At 41.3% G+C, this 20,317-nt stretch overlaps 1 protein-coding gene across 2 annotated transcripts; it reads right to left on the minus strand.

The window, feature by feature from the left end:
- Positions 1-1,040: 1,040 nt before the first annotated feature.
- On the minus strand, positions 1,041-18,295 carry vstm4b (V-set and transmembrane domain containing 4b). 2 transcript variants are annotated; one of them, XM_076759041.1, is made up of 8 exons: positions 18,212-18,295; positions 15,628-16,035; positions 6,574-6,627; positions 6,233-6,340; positions 6,064-6,097; positions 5,843-5,967; positions 5,275-5,339; positions 1,041-4,552 (listed from the first exon to the last, which is right to left on the minus strand). In XM_076759041.1, the coding sequence occupies exons 1-8, from the start codon at positions 18,261-18,263 to the stop codon at positions 4,427-4,429; spliced, it is 972 nt and encodes a 323-aa protein (XP_076615156.1). In that variant the 5' UTR covers positions 18,264-18,295; the 3' UTR covers positions 1,041-4,426. The 2 variants fall into 2 exon arrangements, with proteins under 2 accessions (XP_076615156.1, XP_076615157.1); XM_076759042.1 differs by lacking the exon at positions 18,212-18,295 and adding an exon at positions 17,350-17,419 and having other exon boundaries at positions 4,331-4,552.
- Positions 18,296-20,317: the final 2,022 nt, after the last annotated feature.

Genomic DNA, 20,317 nt, shown 5'->3' on the forward strand with positions numbered 1-20,317 from the left:
AGGTGAAATAAAACTGGAGCAGGAGAGTCTGAGCTTGGATCAAAGTATGGATATATCTGATGACTAATGCATATTAATAGCATGTGAAGGCTTGAAGATCACAGTTTAGTTGGATCATCACTTCAGAGCATGCTTTAATCCAATCCATCGGATCATTCAAAATGTTTTCAGTGGTTGAACTAGGACCATACATCTTTCACAGAGTTAATGGGACATGGTACAAGCAGCACCCAAGCCCTATATATTTTAAGAAAACAAAGCATAGTTTATGAGCTTTCTTTCACTGAGACAAGAGCCAACCTCCTTAACTTAAGAGGACAAGAGAGAATCTGCTTGTGGTCAGTTAATTTAGATATATTTCAGACAGCCAGATGACATGTGTCTGACAGAGACCATTGTAAATTTACATTTGGACTTTTCTACAATGAAAAAATAGTTCCATGTTTGTCTCATATTAGTCACACTAAATCATTTCCACAGGTCACGTCCGTTGCAGTGGCTCTATACAGTTCAGATTATTGGTGTGGGTCAAGCTTTATCTAGCAGACAAAATATTTGTCATGTTCACCTTAATTTGGCATATTAGGTCCAGTAGAGATGTGGCAGATGGCAATGTCTTTACTTTTGCAGGCATTTGCTAAAGTTTTGTCACAATGTAAGTTTTGACCTGATGTAAGCTCAAGGTGAGAAGTCTCTATATGTCTATTTGTTCTAAGGGAGCAATAAAAAAGTCAGAGGATAAACAACACCATGAGGACACATTGTCTTGGAATGTATAGACAACATTTTGTGCTAATTCACCCAGTAAATCTTCAGTTATTTCATGTGACAAATGACAAAAGTTCCCCTCCTGGTGATGCTAGAGGAAAAGTCAATGGATCACCAAAGAAGGCTTCATCCTCTGAGGGGAACATAAATGTCTCTATAAATTTTTTATGGCCATCCAATAGATATTTAAGTCTGGACTGAAGTGGTAGACTGACAGACAGACTGACATCACAATCCAAGAAGCTACAAGCATGGCTAAAAACACCTCTTTTCACATCCACTTTATATTTATTTCACTTACTGATACACAGCGTACAGATGAAATGAACAAAATGAACAAGAGCTGAAATGCTGGAATGTTGACGAATGCAGAGGTCAGTGGTGGGCAGAGAGAGGGAAAAGAGAGAGGCAGAGAGCAGAGAGACACCGTTCACACACATGGTTCTAGTTAGTGGACTCCCATTAAGGACAATGTGGTCTGGAACAAACTTTACATTTCACAGTTTAAGACACTTCTGCCTGCAACTGAAAGGTCACTTTCAGTCATTTCATATACGGACAATACACACTGTGCAACTGAACTTTACACATGAGAACAACAATGGAAAATTGGAAAGGTGCCATACGGAGGTCTATAGTGGTTTAAATTCAGATGTGATATATGCAGAGGAACAAAGCATCAAAGTCCACAACCACCAGCTTGCTGTCAAAATGGGTTACAGATTTGTGGTGATCATATAACTTGACTTATGTGACATTTTCAGACATGAAAGTTTTTTTAGTCAAATCATTTTCAAGTTACTCAATACAGATAAATAGCCGGTTTAGCTAACGTTTGATGAAAAAGTGGGCAAAACAGCAGGTGTGCAAGTGAGGCGATCCATTTCAGTGGTGGAAATTACTACATTTAATCAAGTACTGTATTTGAGTGCAGTTCTGAGGTACTTGTACTACGAGTTTTTGTTTTGCTGCTACATTTCACATTCCAAATACATTTCAGAGGGACATAACGTCCTCTTCACTCCTCTGTGTTTATCTGACAGTTTTTGGTTCCTTATTAACAGATTATGATTTTACACAAGAAATATTTACTGCGTTTATGAAATATAACACATTACTAAAGAACACGTCAGTGGTTCCCAAACATGTTGTGACCCCTTAGAAAACATCAGCTGTTTGAAGGACTATAAAAGAGACATTTCCCTCTAAACTTGGTTTCATTTAAAAAACTGTTTGAGCCCCAGAGACGTTGAATTGTCCAAAGCAAAAAAAGAATGGATTAAAGCCTGACTTCTTACACACTGACACATCTGTAACAATAACTAATAATCTTATATATAATAATACACTCCCAGGGGCCATTTTCCTGTCAAACAAGTGCATTTACTTTGAGACTTTAATCACATTGTGCTGCTAATAGATCTGTTCTGTTACTTGGGTAGGATCTGGAATGCAGTACTTTTATGTGTAATAAGGTACTTTAACATTGTTGTATTGGTACCTTTTCTTCAGTAAAAGATCTGAGTACTTCGTCCACCACTGCTCCAGCTTCATGGATAACTCTACTGAAGAAGTGGAAGTCTTAGGGAAAGGGAGGGAATCCGGTGCCTTTGTGTCTGGGTTTCAAGTTCACTGCTTAAAAAAAACTCCCCTTTGCTTTTCCATTCCTGAATCCAGAGGATCATTAAATGGAAAAAAGAGGTCTAAACACTTTCACACTCAGATTCATGGGGAGTGAGAAGGCAAGGAGACAAAGGTATGTAGGATCACAGCTGATATGGCTTCTGGCTCATATCTCATCTCAAATAACAAAACCACCTGAAGATTTGTAGAAAACTGTGACTTTTGTGCATTACTGTGCAAGAGCCCAAACTGATCTTAGTTGGTCTCCGTTTGCAGATCAGGTGACAGTTGTTTGAAACCTCTTGGATTTATAGTGTTTGCCTTTGTGTGTTTGAACATTGAAGGGTTTGGCCTACATGTAACTCCACCCTTGTATGTATGTACAGTATATGTCTGTGTGTGTCGCTAACGGCCTGTTTAGTTGATGTTGGCACCAGATGAAAGGGCTTGCATGGTCACACATACTTGCCTGTCAGGGGAGGTCGGGGGGCTAATCGCTACTTTAATATCAACTCTGTGGAGTTGTGGTCATTATAAGCGGCAGCCTGACACAAAAACCGACTGAACACAGATGAGAGGCAGATAATGCTGGGAACACACTAGAGTTAAATCACATTTGAAAATTCACAACCAATATCAATGGATGTCTTTAATTTACTTTGTCTTACCCTCATAAATCGGCTTAGTCAGGATGGGGTTTCCCACAATTCACTATGTAAGAGTTCAACTGGCTGGCTTAAGAAACATTAAGACATAAAGATCTCACAGGAAACAATAGGCTATATATCATGTGACTTTTTGTTTCTTGGATGCAGAGCCTATGAGTATGTCATATTTTTAAAATGTTTGCATCCGGAATATAGTTTGACATTTTTGGAAAAAACTGAGATGAGAAGATCTATACCTCTCTCATGTCTGTACATTAAGTGAAGCTTAAGTTGTGAGGCAGCTATTTTAGCACTGGAAATGGGAAAACAACAGGTTTCTCCAAAGTTCAAAAATACATCTCCCAACACCTCTAAAGCTCACTAATTACATTGAATCTCCTTTGTTTTATACAGATACTGAAATCTGTGGTTTTTACAGGGAGTTGTGTACATGCTTTTGTTCACTGCAAACAGCAAGACATATGTCTAGAAACAGTTATAGGTTCCCCTAGCCAAGTTAGCCAGCCAGCTAACTAGTGTGTAACTTCCCCGTAGCCATGTTAGCCAGCCAGCTAACTAGTGTGTAACTTTCCCCTAGCCAGGTTAGCCAGCCAGCTAACTAGTGTGTAGCTTTCCCCTAGCCATGTTAGTCAGCTAGCTAACTAGTGTGTAACTTCTCCGTAGCCATATTAACCAGCCAACTTACTAGTGTGTAACTTTCCCCTAGCCAGATTAGCCAGCAAGCTAACTAGTGTGTAGCTTTCCCCTCCCATGTTAGTCAGCTAGCTAACTAGCGTGTAACTTCCCCCTAGCCATGTTAGCTAGCTAGCTAGCTGGAGCCAGGCTGGCTGTTTTGCCCTGCTTTCACTCTTTTTGCTAAGCTATGCTATTCAGCTCATGTTTCTCCATACTTAATGCACAGACATCAGACTGGCATCAACTGCCTAATCTATCGATCTCACTTCATCTCACCCAAGAGTAAGCTTGACTCTCAACGGCTGTGATAACCACAAACTTGATGAAACCTGTTTGATATGAATATGCAGAATAGCCTGCGCATTCAAACATTCAATCTCTCCTCCAATTGTCATGATGGACAAATCTGGTCTAAATCAGCACCGTAGTCTTCTATTGTGTTCCCAGTTTAAGCTACACAGAATTCAAACATGGGTGCAAAAGAAAAATTCTATATGAATAAGTCCAGTATATAAAACATTTCCTTTTGCATCTTGGTCTCATAAAAGAATGTTATATCACAGAAATATAAAATCATATGTACAATAACTGTTTTTGTCATTCACAAACCACCAGAACAAAAATAACACAGACTATAAATAGAAAAGTACTTTTTACATAAGACACAGTTACTAGTGGTGTATGTGTTTTTCTCATAGCTGCTGCTCTTCAAACAGTATCTGAGCATACACAGTGCCGCTACATGATGCTTTGGTCTCTGGAATTGGCTTCACCAGATCCAGCTCTGCGTAGGTCAGATTCTCCTCCACTATCTTCGGCTGGAGATGTGGAGATGGAGGAGACAGAGGGCGGAGCAACGTAATGATGGAGGAGAGGGAGATGGAACGGGAGGGAAGTGGTATCGGTGGTTAGAAAATGAGCAGAGAGGTTAGGAAAGATTTTCATGTCAAACTCCATCATTAATCTCAAGTTTTCTTGTGAGGATATATGAATAGAGTCAAGACATCGTCTATACTGAGTTCAAACTGAGTCCCTGAACAGCAGTCAGGATGCATTTTGTGCAGAGAAAGGAATACTCCTAAAAGTTAAATGTGTTCCTCTCCCATCTCATTGGTTTCCCTCTGCTTTACAGCCTTGGTTTGGTAAATGTGAGCAGATTGTGTGCAGACGTCACCTGACAGGATTCATGCATTCAAGTTGCCAAAATTCAATTACCACTTGCCGCATTCTGTGCCATTAAAATGCCAAGCTGCCACAGAGCCACTTCATTGCAGTGACAATTACAAAATTAAACTTGGATTATGCGGCATATTTTATGACATTGTTTGGCTCTTTTGCTTGCAGACATTCCTGTCACATGCTGGTTGTTCTCCACTGTGTTTGGCAGTGTAACAATGGTAGACTGTCACTGTGCCTTTCTTGGTAGTTTTAGGCAAAAGGTACCAATACAAATAAGAGATTTTTCCAAAATGACACATACAGCACATAATGGTAACCCTCAGGTGGAAAGTATTACTAGATACAGATGTATGGTACTCACCAACACTACTTTCCTTGGCTGTGGTTTTAAAAGTTTGGGTTTCCGTGTTTTGTCTCCAATGGGAGCTGCAGGGACAAAAGAAATATTAGTGGTTTGTATAGATCTATTATCTATATCTATGTGCATGACAATAACTAGACCTCCCCATCATAACAAAAAACTTGACATGTGCTTACCTTCACATAGTTGGGAGGAAATTCAGGGATGTGGGAGTTCTACCACAACACGATGACCATGAAGACTGTACTGATCCCAAAATAACTATATCCCAAATATGTTTTTTTTTTTTTTTGCTTTTCAAAATGGCACATTCCACATGCCACCCCATAACTAAAGAATTATATGTAGAAGGGGTGGATGTGAACCTCTCATGCTAGCACATATTCATGTTTGGAAAGTCAAGCAGAACAGCTATTTAAGTTCAACAGAAAATGAGCTACTGAGTCGTGTCTTGTTGACAAGGTGTGGCTCACTTGTGATTGCAGTTAACATCTAAACAAATCCAAAACAAAAATGTTTTCAGCATGTTTTAGACAAAACTAAATGCACCCTGACACTCTTGCTTTACCTTTTGCAGGTATCTCTGGTGGTACCTCCTCTTGGTAGTCTCTGCTCCTTTTCTTCCTGTACCTCCTCTCTTTCTTAGGCAGAGCAGGAGACACACTGACCAAGCTGGTGACCGTCTCTCCTGAGCTGAATTGAGATTGAGAACCAGATTTCCACAAGGTCAGTGCAGTTGAGAACATCTTTGTTGTCGCTGTGTGTGAGGCTGTTACCCTAAAATCTTACCTGTTCTGAGGGCTTTTGACCAAGTGGTAATTATCTGCAGAGATATAACACATTAAGAAATATCTGGGGTGAGGACCAAGATTACTGTAATTTATTAAAATGCAAGCTCCAAGTCTATACAAAGCTGAGTTTGCTGAGTTGTAGAGTGGAGAGGTATTCTGCCGCTAACCTTTTAACCTCTGCTTCCTCTGTATGTACTGGCAGGTTACTGTGACTGTGAACATGCACATACACAGCAGTCCCACTGAGCAGATTAGCACTGCACACAGGTACACATCTGAAACACAAACACATACACATTAGCTCTTCAGTGGACCGGCCTCAAGCCTAGTGCTTGAAGTTACACAAAAATCTTAAAGAAAAAAAGAAGTACATGTTTTGCTGAGCTATTTAAGGCGCTGTACTATATCCTTTGGGTTGGCCTATTTTTGCCTGCCAAGGACGATACAGTGCCAGTCCACCACAAACACACACACACACTCAAACACACTAAAAAATATGTTGACTTACCTTCAAACAAGCTCCACAGGCTTTCTTTGGCCTTGGTGGCCGGCAGAACGTGCACTAGATTGAGAGAGGAAGAGAGAATCATGTAAAGTCCGTAGTCATCACTGTGGCCTCCCTGCCGCCTGATTACATGCTGGCTGGAGTTTAAATAAAGCTAATTGTAGGAAGACAACGAGCCGAGGTTGGTCTCCTCCCTGCCTGATCCTGTCTCTGAATCACTGTCTCAACCTTAACCTTTCCTAGGTGAAAAAGGATGAATAACTTAATTAACTCAGTTGGTTTAGAGTTATGCATCATCACATAGTCACAGCCTAGAGAGAGAGGGAGCAGGAAATAAAGTGAGAGATAGGAATGACATGTGATGAAGGTCCCCAGCCAGGAATCAAACGGTTCAGTGAGCATCAACAGGGCACTGTGGAACAATGGGCCCTTGACTTGAGACAGAGGAAGACGAAAGCATGCTTCTCATTTTCAATTGGCTACCATCGATGTAACCGGTTTAGATGTCTGTCTTTGGCTGGAAACTCAGTCTTGAGTCTGCTCAGATAAATTTATGACCCTAAAATATGCATATGCAATATGCATTTGATGGTTACAGCCATATGTGATAACCCAGCTGTTATGCTGCAGGACAGATGTAAGTTAACGGCAAAAAAGTTAGCATCCTTAGGTAATGATTGCCGTTTGAGACATGGGCATGGCTTGTTTTTGTATTTAGCATAAAGTTAATCAGAGTGTTACCGAAGAAAAAAAAAGTCAGCTCAGACAATGTGTTAAAGTGCACAACATAATAAAAGTGAGGAGGAAAATAGATGTGACTTAAACTGCCTTGTCAGCGTCACTGTGTCTTGATAGATATGGTTTACTGGACATACCAGTGCAGACTAGATAACCGTTACACCACACGATATATGAGCAGAGGATGAGTGGGGAATCAAAGGCCTATAAATGCAGCCCTCATCCGTAATGAGAATCCCAGCTACGTGCTGCTTGTGTCCAAAATGACTGAGAAAATGTTTCCCATCGTCAACCTGAAATCTCGCCCCACACACTCACTCATTTCTCCACCCCATCTGACCGCAGTAGTCTTAACACCGCTGTACTCTTGCTGAGCTGGTGGTAGGAAGCTCGTGAAGCGACACCCACCAGGGCATCTTGAAATACCCAAAACCACCAACAGCTGACGACAGGCAGGCTCGCCACGCCGGCTGGAGACTTTCCCACAGGCAGACTGGCTGTGCTATGTGCTGACTGACTGACAAAGTTGCAGTAAGCAAGCTTTGTGATTTCAAAACACATCAACACAGTTGGAGATATTACGTGGATCCTCCCTGCATGCATTGAGCCTGCATTATTACTACAGACAGTTCTTTGTGTACAAAGCAATTCAAAACTTAAACTCTAAAAAAGCATGGCAATTATTAACCAGAACCTTCCAAGTGACAACTGAATAAAGCAAGGCTTGATTCTAAGATCAGCTTTAACTGAACATCAATCACAACTGGTGCCATATTTCTGAGCAGAACAGCCTAAGTGTGAATTAAACTGCCAATCATCACATAAAGCAGTGCGGTGTTTACTGCAAAGCCTGCAGCTCTGAGAAGACTAAGATTAAATCCTAGAGAAGAGTTCTACAAAGTGCTGCATCATACTTATGACACTAGAGTCAGACTACTCATTCTGTTTTAGGATAACATTTATTAAACTAAATGTCATGACAAGGCCAGCAATAATAGGGTATATACAAAAACCAGCCGGCCGCACACGTCCTTCACCAGTTCACAGGCCAGTGCGTCCAGCAATGCCAGTTTAGACAATGACATGCACTAAGCAGCACTGTTACCAACTGCTACTGACATCAACAACAGAAGAGGTGGATCTTACTTTGACTTCCACTAAAATGCCTCTGCATTTAATTCAGTCTCAGTTTGTTTCAAACCTCAAGAAGGCAAATTGACATTTTCACTTTATTTTAATACTATCCTTAAAACTGCTGGTTGAAAGGCTTTTATGGACCCACTAGTCCTCAGACGGTTCTCTGTTGGGAACATGCCTTTAGATTTGGTCCCATCTGTGAAACCACTAACCCTTCACTGACCATATGTGACCTACATTCTGCTGTTTGGAAACACTGGCCTGAGTCATTTTTAAAGGGAAGATAGACAATAAAGATCTTGGCTGTGGATTATCATGTTTTTTGACAGATGTTTATTTAAATGAGTAGGTTTGAAGGGAAGACGGTGCCAAATCAAAGCCTGTGCTTCATAGTCAAAATGTGAGGTGAAAACACAGAATATCAGATTTTCTCGCCTCCTCAACATGATGCTTGAGCTTTCCAGACTTTCAAAATTCGCCACCAATCAAAAATAGAAAACAAAATAGAAAATGAAGTGCCTTTATACTGACAGAAATGTTGTGGTAGACAGAGTCAAATTCATTCATACCTTGTTACTAGCTAGGCTATATTTTGTCAAATAGGTTGGTTTGTCATCCAAGGAGTCGACAGCAAATTTAAAGTGAGCACAGGAATTAGAAATTTCGAAAAATTTCAAACTACACATCTCAGTTTGCTCTACTCAGCACAAAAAGTTTCTTTGTTTGTTTGGCTCTTTTGCATTGTTGCTAATCAAGCTAACTATAGCTAGCAAGACTGGGCATTAGCATGACTGTGCTGATTTACATGTACAGAGGCTATTTACTGTGCATGATCTTTTTTTGCACATGGCACAATCTAAATGAAGGCTGCAGGGTGAAATATGATTAAAAACAGACTTTCTCCCACTAGTTTAAAAAGGCAGATGAATTAATTAAAGAGCCACGCGTTCTTCACAGTAAATCCTTCACAGGGTCAATCTCGATAACATCTGTGACGTTCGTGTGGTGTTTTTCCCTCAGGTTCTGTGTCGCTCTGTCAGTGTGGCAGCTGTACATGTTGGAATAATTAGAAATGGGATAAATCTGGCGTACTGTAAGCCATCAAACTGGCTTTTATCCTCATCTAGAAAATGTCTTCTTTTAAAAGGCTGAAGAGTGCATTGGACAACAGTGGAAACATTCAAACACACTACTTTTTGTTCATCGGAGCCACAGAGATGCATTCATTTGCTGACTGTATTCCAGATTTGTGGCTCTTTTTTGTGCCCTAACAAATCCAACACTGTAAACATCACAGACGTGGACTGGAGTGAATAATGATCCTCTGTGTCTTAACCATCAACTGAGTCAGCCACTGCTCTAATTTACTGCATTATAAAAGACTAGAGATGAATGCAAATACACAGCGACATTGTGTGTCTCTTACAAAGCTTTGACTAATCCACCCTTTCACTTCCTGTTTTCCCTTTGCATCCTTTTAGAATTAGCATCTTTCTATTTGCTGACTGTGTTGCTATTATGGTGACAAACATAGGCATATTTTGCTGGATTTTTATTCATGCTGTATGTGCTTTTTTTATGTCAACAGAGCTGTTGTGTGATCCTAAAGCTGTGATATTTCTGATTTTCAGTTTTTCTTGTGAAGCTGCTAATAGAATACCCACAGGTCCCTGCTGTCACTATACTTAAACCCATGCCACATCCGTGTGCCCTGAACCCCTTGTTAACTTGCAGTCGCCCACACGTGTTATAGAAATACCTAAAAGTTCAGTTTGTTTATGCCAAGAGGAGGCTGTGTCCACACTGTGCTCTGCCCTCTGTTTTTCTACCAAACCCTCTGACCTCTCTGGATGTGTTTATTATAGCAGTAGTAAGTAGAGTAATGGGAGTTTTGTGTGTGAGACGGACTGTGGAAACACCTGGGCTCCTAATGTTATCTGACCACAGGAATTCCATCAGTTTGACGTCACAAACACACACTTTTGTGCACATAAAGTCTCAGTCATCTGCTGTTCCTCACGTGAAGTGGAGACCAGGAGCAATGGTCCCGGAGGGGTTTCAAGCCCTCAGATGTGGAGCTGATGTTTATCATGGCTGTCAACCGTTGATGTGGATACTGGGAAGAAATACCAGTCCCTGCTGTTGCACTGGGCAGAAATAGTGCAGTTTTTCTGTGTTGTTAGAGCTTTAGCCTGTCCATTACAATTATCCAGCCTAAATCGTGGACTGTATTTCAAAGGATTAAGAACTCATAAATCAAATGGTGATGAAATTTATTAGTTTACATTAGGTTTAATTTCGGTTTCCCTGAATTTTAAAGGCTTACAGCAGCAAGTTTATAACAACCTGCATGACAAACTAGGGGTATGAAGTTCGTAAGATGTAGCCATTTACTTGGCAGAAAGTGTCTAATAAAGGATGCCATTCACCTGCATTATGGGAAATGTCCAGCATTTTTGGAGTGAAACTCACACTAAGAACTTTAAGTAATCTTATCCTCTTTTTCTTTTTAACAATATCTGACAATAATTAACCCGTTTAGTTTCACAAAGTCACACAGAATAGGTGGATTTCAATAAAAACAGAGTGAATTGAATAGTGGATTTTCAGAACCAGATCCTGATGGCTCAGATTAGGATTTGGATTTACAAACTGAGATCTAACTTTTATTTTCATTAACATACATTAAGGTTCTCATAGGTAAGAGTAATTGTAATACAGCCTTAAATCATATGTGATGCTCAAAGCTGCAAAGTGGGGTTCCAACTAGAAAATAAATCTAAATCAGTATGTGACAAGTGTAATTTCCAAATTGCAAGAGGCTGCGAAGTTGTGTGTGGAAGCAAACAAGAGAGGTATTCTACTCTCATCCAGAATTCTGGGCGTCCTCTCACATCCAAAATAAAGGACGCAGTTTTATTTTCTACATGCACTGCCATTCATGTCATAATTGCAGAATCCATCCAAAAATGTCTCCGTTGGCTTTTTTTTTATTAATATCTCTGAAACCACAATGGACTGGCGCTTCCTTGGATAAAAATAGCTCCCCACATCCTTGACCACGAACAGTTAAGAGCCAGACACGAGCCAGCTGTCCACTCGACTGTCACTGCAGACAAACATTTGAACTCTACCTTCCTCAGCACAACTATCTCTTGTTCCATTTCTGCTGAGTCTCTCTGGACTTTGACTGTTCTACTTTTGGGAGGGAAACTCCACGTTAGGGCCAATGTCAACAGCCCTCGGTAGGGACTGTGTGTCTGCCCGGGCCCAGACTTGGCTGTGGACACCCCGAAAGTCACAGCCTGTAGGAACGCTTCCATGGAAAATGTGGTGAGCAACGTCTAGTGTTGTTGAACACTGACAGCACTTCACCAATGAGCGTGAATAAGAGGAACTCTCTTTAGATTGTTGCAAGGATGAAACTTTGTGAGTCATTCATTCTTAAGATAAACCACTCTCAAAGCAGCAATTTCACATAAATGGTCAAAAGCCTTCTGCTTTGATGAGACACCTTACTGACTGAACCTGCAACCATATCATGAGGGTTTTTGCCTTTTGCTGCTGAAGGCTTGGTGAGTGTTAGCGCTTTCTCAGTGAAGCAGAAGCACACAGAAAATCCAGTGAATAAAAGAAAATCTGCATAGTTTGCATTAGCATCGCCATTAACAATAGCCCAGTTAACAAAAGCAAAGACGGAAGAGGACTTCCCACTCCTGTTGACTTACAAATATAGACACAGGACAAAGCAATCGACTCTTCGCTAAACCCCTCCCCTGTTTTCTGATTGTCCTTGTTATTAACCCTGACAAGGCATGGCAGGTCGATACTTAGCATTTACAGAGCTTGGAATATGGTGGGTATTTTTCTAGCCTACGTGCAAAAGTGTAAAAGATGGATTAAAACTTCTTACCACTGCTGCAAAATAAGCCTGAAATGCCTATCCAAGGCATACCTAGTAAATTGAAACCATTTGGAGTACATCATGGTTGTGGTCTCTTTTGAAAAGTAACACTCTGAAGTTTTATCCCCAGCAGTCAGAATCACTCTAAGTGCTACTGGCACTGAGTGATAGAAAAAGAAGTCAAGTTTTATATTTCCTCCTGAATATGTTTTTGCAAATAGATGCTTGCAGACGACTATATCTGGGACTTATTATCTGGAAAACACAATGGGACCACGGCATGAGGCCTTACCCTCGTCAAAGTTCAACAACAATACCACAGAAAATGAATAGTTTACATGTTTTTCGATCAGTGTGTCTTGGCAGTCCAGTCATCTGTACAATCAGTTGCAGTTGGCTGGATCTTTACACAAAAGAAGAGAACAAGGTACTTCCTCTTTATGGACTCTTGTTGGCTCATGACAGTTGTAGAGGTGAAAAGGAGGATCTTAACTGGTCAAAGGAGGTGTCTGATAAAACAACTCTCCATGGATTATTATAGTCCTTAGGCTATCATTGGCCAATTACATTACAGGTTACACAATAAATAAATAAATAAATAATAATAATAAACAGTCACATTCATTGTGTATTATTTCTGTTCCGTGTGGAAGCTGGTCCTGGATGCTATGAAAGTTTATGGTAACATTAGCAGCTCTGCTTTTTAGCTTTTTATTGGATTTGGTGAAGCTGGCATTCCAGCTCTCTCAGCCAATGTTGCCCTAGATAGTATCAGATTTACCAAACTGGTTGGTTAGGCCTCATCCTGAAAGTCCTCCCTCACTCCCACGGTGTGTGAAGGAGAGATACTGCAGGTCCTTCCTTCATGCTGCTGTCAATCTTATAATCTGCTGCCGGTGGACCACACACACTCAAACTGACAAATTCACTCAGCTCCAGGTAACAAGGATTAGCTAATCTAATTTTATGAAACAGTCTCATCCTCCTTCAACCTTATCATACTTTTCTTTGATGAGTAGATGGTTTGTCTTAGTGTCATAATACTAGGACTAACTAGCTCCACACTGCAGTACAAGAACAAAGCTTCCTTGGTTAGAAATAAGGCGCCTGCTCTTGTCCATCTGTTTAAAATTGAGGAAGCATTGTTTCTTATTCCAACCATAATTGTAGAGTGCGTATTCTGCAAGGACAGAAACTTTGATGGGCACAGCAACAGTAACTAAGGGGCTTAGTCAACAGTCAATTAGCACCAAAGTTTGAGACTAAAACAAACAATTAGGAAGCTCCTCGTGGCTGTTGGTGAACATGAGAATTTGATTCAAAATCTGACACGAATGAAAAGTCGGGAGGAAAAAATTACAAAGCTTTTAAAGCGTGTGTGCGGTTTTATGAAAGTGAAGGGATTTCGGAGCAGTATCTGGTACCAGTGGATTTGTCATCCATTCCATTGTGTGAACGTCTCATGTGCCAGCAGCGGCGTTGAAACCTCACACTCTGCCTCTGCTCTGTCTCCAAGATCATCCACTCAGTCAAAGCCGCAACTTATTGAGACGGAGGATCCTTTAATCTGCAGACTCGCTCCGAACCAATGACATTTCCCCTCCCCAAATTAAAAGCAGGACAGTGCTTTTGCTTGGTGAACCGACTTCAGTGCCTCCTCAGCCAGATGAATTACATCATCCAGTTGTGGTCAGAGAAAATGCTACTGCTGGAGACTCAGATCTACTCCCCCAGGACGATGTTTTTTACTGCCATCTTCAGTGTACTCTTATCACATGTTTAGTTTACTTGGAGCTTCTGTTTAGGTCTGTAAGCCTATGAACATGGCCCCATTTGTTTTCAACTATTATGCAGAGGCATTTGACAGAACTACTAACAGAAATGTGGTGGCACAAAGAGTTGTTACGCCTCTCCCCTCTCCCTCAGATCCAGTCATATTTTTGAGGTCTAAATTACTGAGAGAGACAGAGAGACTCAACAGGGCATCCATGCTCTTTTTCCACGCTCGTCCAGCTCCAGCCTCAAACAGTTTCATGTATACAACCGGGAGCTGCTCAACAGCAGTCACAGTTTTTTTGCTGTGGGCTATGGAAGGTCTCTGCAGACAAACCTGGCATCTGCCTCAAACCTTTCGCAGTCTTACTATTATCAAAACAGCATTTTTCATTGCCTCTGTTGTGGTTGCAGAAATAGCTGTTAACTCTCCGCCCTGCGGTATCAAAAGCAGTGATGTCATTCTGTGAGAAACTGGGCTACAGCTACTGGTTTCTCCTTCCAAGAATGAATCGGCCGAATGCAGAGGTTCCCCCACCTTTACTCGCTCAAGACCTCAAGTTTGACTATTTTTTTTTTTTTTTTTTTTTTCTTACCAACTTTCTTGCGACTCCATTTACATATTAGGCAACCATTGTGGGATTCCTGCTCCAAGGTTCGGAAAAGATGTCCTTATAGTTAAAGAAGCTTTTTGGAAGCATAGACAATAAGTTATGCAAAGTCCTGAGTATACATGGAACAAATCAGGAGGGAACTGCTAATTAGTGATTAGCTCCTGAAGAATGTGGGAGTGAGGACTAGTAGACACTAGATATGTTTGATAGAAATTATGTTAATGACCCACTATCTAATGATCAGTTCAGAGATATATGTGAATCTGTACTGACTGATGTCTAATGAGTCATTCTTGAGTTGTTAACTGTCATTTTTGTTTGTTTTAGCTTAGTAGTGAATCATATTTTTTTGTCAAACTTTGGTGAGATACACTGCCACACTGGTGAGTAGAAGTGGTTGGTTCAGAGGACCCGTGTCCTGTTCTTCCACTGCTCTGAACCTCTCCACCCAGAATTAGTCATTTGGCAAAATACTGTGTGAGTGTTTGGAACATACGGAGCAGATGTATGGACAGTGGAAAACTGGCTTTCTTTAAAGGACTTGATATTTTTGTCTGACATAAAAGCTTGAGTGAATGAATCCAGGCTGACCATGTCCTCTGCCCTCAAACTACAAACTGTTTGAAGTCAGCTGTCTTTCAAATGTTTCACACTAAAAAGACTTTGGGTGAAACATCCCATTACGAAACTTTAGAAGCATTATCATAGTGTTACTGCACATTTACAAAGGTGTGTCCTCTGTTCTCTCCTGGCTCCGTCTTGACTCCACTTAGGTGGTCTTAAACGACATCAAATGTGAAGCAGGGTCATGCTCACAGTGCGCTTACTTGGCCAACTGTGCAGTGATAAGAAATAGATACGATTAAATAAAACAGTGAATCCAGCCCTCACCTCTGAGCTCAGTAGCAGCGGTGCAGTTTGATGAGGCCTTCCAGCGGTCCTGGTGCTTTTTAAACTCCTGCACACGGCACATGTAGAGCCCCCGGTCCCCCTCGGACACATTCAAGATCAGCAGGTCAAAGATCTTCCCCTGCTTCACCACTGTCAGCTTCAGCTTGGGCCACGGGAAACTCTTTGTATAGTTGCCATAGAAACGGGCCTTCCTCATGTTGACGCGGGCGATGAGGAGCTCGTCCTCTGGCCGGTCTGTGCCCGCTGGCAGGAAAGTCCATTTCACCACGGGTAGAGCGGCGTTGCGGCGCCGCTGGGACACAACACAGGAGAGTGTGATATTTTGACCCTCCTGGGCCACTGTGAAGGGGGACGGGGTGATTGTGACGTTGACGGCCAAACACAAATCTGGAGAAGAGAGATTTATACATGCTATTTTAAAATCTTTATTCGGAGCAGTATGTCGTATCATTCCTGGATTTGTTGGGACTGATGGTCCCTTTCAGTCTGAAAAAGACGTCAGAGACGTGGATGCAGGCTACGTCTGAACAGAACATATGAGACACATGAAGCCATGCTCCTCTCTTGTTTTGACTGCATGCTAGCTAAAGCAACCCTCTGATTATCACAGAGTTGAGACATCTCTCTAAAAACATGCAGTTGTTTTCCTGACTCTCCATTGTTTTGTCCATGCCACAAATGACCGACTGCACTGTAAAAAAAAAACAAAAAAACAAAAAACATCATATCAAATTAAGCACTGAAACTAGTAGAAAATACTATATTTACTTTGTTTGGATGGTTACTTAGTTGTTTTAAGGTGAAACTGAGTTCACTGGAAAAGGATTGTCAAATGACACATATGGCACACATAACCAGTCTTGCTTTTTCAGCCACATTTAAACCTGTATCATTAGTTCATTATTATTAGACATAATGTGCAAGAAAGTTTTTGCATACATGACTTGACAACACTTGTCTGGACTGGAAAATTGAGATTCATGCACCATAACAGGGACATTAACACACCCATAAAGACATGTTATGAATCATACCGCTCTAAAGGAGCATAATTCAGCAGTTTCTGAATGATCTTCACTTGATCTTGTCAGTGAACAGTCAGTGGCACGTTCGTTTAGCTCATTATTTTAAACCTCGAGGTTTGAGCAGGTTTGTTCTGATATGGTTGAAATGTGATGACCTGAAAATTAAAGTTGATTCAAGTTTAAAATTGATTATCCTAATCTAATTTAGAAAATGATAAAATAGTTGAATTCATTAAATGTGTAAGTCGTACACAAGAGTTAAAAAAATCTGAAGTGCGTGAACACATGGTGAATCCAGGAGTAGATCCGTCATCCCTTTGTCTCACTTTTTGGACTTTGCCTCCATGTTGGCTAAAAAGTTGAACAGTAGCAAAGAACAGATCGTTCTTCACCTTGACACAAGCAGTTGGCAAAACTTAGACAATGAAAATAATGTCAAGTTTGAACATCTCCACTTCCACAACAGCTGAGCTAACGTCATCTGCTATTGGAGACAGTGAGTGATCCAGTCAAAAGCTCCAGAGCGGTGAGTAAGTGGACCCCGAGGGGGGGTTTGTTTACTCAACTGCTGTTCCAACAACAAGAATCAATGACCTGTTCAAACTGTGATTTCAGTATTGCTACAAAACACCTAAAACCTGCTCAGACAAATATATTGGTGTCAAAACGTGCTCACCAAAGCAGCTTGACGGACTGAGAATCAGCATAACGAATACAGTGAAAGGTTCAGAAATCCACACAGTCCTCATCTCCAGTGAGTTTGATGTTGCTGAAATGACTTTTTTCCTGACAGCCCGGTTGTTTTTGGCACTGAGCAGGCATTTGTTGCATGAATATAGAGGAACTAACTGTACCGCGAAGTGCGTTGCATGACAATATATCACACGTCGGTCTTTTCAACATTGGCCAATTTCATAATCCACACTTTCCATGACATGCAAGCATTTTACTGACACACAAGATGCTTTCAGCTCTGCACTTAATGATAATCTGTGCCATTTTTCACAGTTTTGTCTTTCATTTAACTTTGAGTGACAGAATAAAACAGGGAGAATATAGCTAAGAAGCTGAAAAGTGTTGTTTTAGTGTTGCATGTTGATGTTGAGCTCTCTAACTGTTAAATGTAAGAAGCTGTTTTGATAGAGGTTCACTGAAATCATCATAAATTAATGTAGAAGTGAGACTGCATGCTCTGTTTTACTTTACAAACACGCTCAGGAAAACCACCAATTTTCACTTTGGAAGCCCCTCTCATCTCTGCAAACACATGCAACTTTGATAAACTTGTTATTTTCTTGCCAACATACCCTGCAATCAGAAGTAAATGTACTCCAGCAGAAACTGGACAGTGTATGAAGAGGTTTCAGTTAACAGACCATCTTAGCTACCAAACAGATTTTTCTCCATCTCCTCAACCATCACACCAACATCCTGTCTGCTTCTCAGATGTTTTCTGCAAAGCCCCTCAGAAAAATAGTGGAAAACATTTTGTCTCCACCACATCTTCTTTGGTATGAAGCAAAATAAACTTTTCCTACCTCCAAGCAGCGCTCGAGTGAGGAGAGCGAAGACCACAGAGGAGATCTTCATTTTCCACAGCTGCAGCCTCCATAAACTCCCAGTTAAATGCCTCTGAAGAAAAGAAGCCCCAGGTTTCCTCCTCCTCCTCCTCCTCCTCCTCCTCTTCTTCTTCTCCTTTTTTTTTTCCCCAGCCGAGGAGTGTAATATGAAACATTGGACACTCTGTTTCTACTCAGAACCTCCCTCTGCCCCTCCCCCCTCTTGTCACACAGCGAAAACACACACATTTGGCAGACTCACGTGCCCACACACAAACATATGCACATGCACGCAAAGCAGACAGAAACAGACAGGTGAGCATGTGCGAGGAGACAGACACACACACACACACACACACACATACACACACACATGCACGCACGCACACCTCTGCTTCTGGCGAGTGAGTGGGAAACATAATTTCCTGTGCAGGATGGAGGAGAGGGAGGGCTGTGTTGTTGAGATTGACGCCGAGCAAATCACACTTCCAGCTGTGGAGGACAGCAGGCGCAGACCAAAGTCAGGGCTTTTATTTTGGAACACACACACGTGCTGACAAAGGTTGCTGTCTGTCTTTGTGTGTGAGCATCTCTGTTGCCAATGAAATGATGGAGAAAAACATTCAACGTAGGTCAATTCAGCATTTAAAGCTTCTAACTTATCCCAGAGTTATCCAGCGTTAAACCAGCGTGGTTGCACATCCTGCTTTCAAAATTGGTCCTCAGACCCGATATTAGTTAAGTTGTTGTGTCTGCGTAGGCCTGTGTGTGTGTCCATCTATCTCCCCTCATCTCATGGCTCATGTAACAGGATCCCACAGTGAATCTTTGTACTGCAGTCTGTCAGCTTGGGGTTTTTGGGGCACTTTGCTGGCTTTTATCAAACCTCAGAGAGCGGCGCTGTGAAGATCTGGAACACTTTTGATTTACAGATAATGGAGGAGACGGCGTGTGGGGCCTCCTAAGTGCTTCTAGTCTGGCGACAAAGAAGGCCCCGCTTTACCAAAGCTCCTTAACCTCCAGTATTCAGTGCAAAATGTGGTGAGGGGTTCACCAAATTTGGGCTCTAAACACAATGCAGGAGTCCTTGCTCATGCATTTTTGCTTGCTTATTATCAGTTCCGCAGACAGCTCTGTGCTTAATGGTGTACAGCAGCAAAAATGAAACTTTGCATTTCTTTGATGAAGGAAAACCAACAAGTTCACACCACGAGTGGGAAGGTGAATAAAATGAACGTATGTCCAATATTTGCTCTCTGTAAACTTTGTTTTTGGTGCTGTAGCTAGTTGCTAACCTTGTCTGTCTGCCATGTGGAAGATGGAGGCACTGTAGAACATTCGCTTAGCAAGCAGGCAGTAAACGTAATAAAGTAAGCTGCAGCTGAGTGCACAGTGACGAATAAATAGGTGAAGTAACAGCTGGAATCAGTCATGTCATTACAACATCGCTCTCCGGAGAGTCTTATAGCTACAAATAGATTCTTCGATGGGTTTTGTCTGGAGGAAAGCGCAGCAGCAGTTCATCGACTGTACAGTAAACAGTAAGACTTTAACAATGCCTACATCTGTTAGTTATTATTCTGTGTTTGAATATTGGGTTTCCAGGATATTAGAGGAGGTTTTTTTTTTGTTACTGGTTCTTCTTCATTCATCTCTGGGCTGGAGGAGCCAGTCTCACAAAGCTGGCAGTAGACTCAGACTCCTAATTGGAATGATACACTGTGGATAATACGGTGCCTAAACACTGCATCTGTAGCCTGAGCACGAAATGCTCTTGCATTAAGTGCAATAGTATAATGACTTTGATTTCTAGATGAACAAAATGTCATGACATCAACTCATCTTGCAACACAGCAAATGTTTTGACTTTGAAAAGTACTGTATGTTTATAAAGAAATTGATTTTTAATGAACGTGTATTTATACTAAACTTTGGTTTAATATGTTGTTTTAACTATGTCATAGAATGATGCTGTATTGTGCTTATCTGGGCTGACAGTAAACTTGACTTCCCTCTGTACTGTATGCATCCATGAAATGCCTGATGGGAAGGAGCACAACACTGTCAACAACAGTCCAATGCTAA

The sequence above is a fragment of the Chaetodon auriga genome, chromosome 20 (assembly GCF_051107435.1).
Source record: "Chaetodon auriga isolate fChaAug3 chromosome 20, fChaAug3.hap1, whole genome shotgun sequence".
Lineage (NCBI taxonomy): Eukaryota > Metazoa > Chordata > Actinopteri > Chaetodontiformes > Chaetodontidae > Chaetodon > Chaetodon auriga.

Excerpts from the sequence above, each read along its gene's own strand:
- vstm4b (XM_076759041.1), bottom strand. The coding sequence starts at position 18,263 with ATGAAGATCTCCTCTGTGGTCTTCGCTCTCCTCACTCGAGCGCTGCTT. Across the intron at positions 16,036-18,211 it reads CACTCGAGCGCTGCTTGGAG|ATTTGTGTTTGGCCGTCAAC; the intron begins GTAGGAAAAGTT and ends TCTCTTCTCCAG. Across the intron at positions 6,098-6,232 it reads GAGGAAGCAGAGGTTAAAAG|ATAATTACCACTTGGTCAAA; the intron begins GTTAGCGGCAGA and ends ATATCTCTGCAG.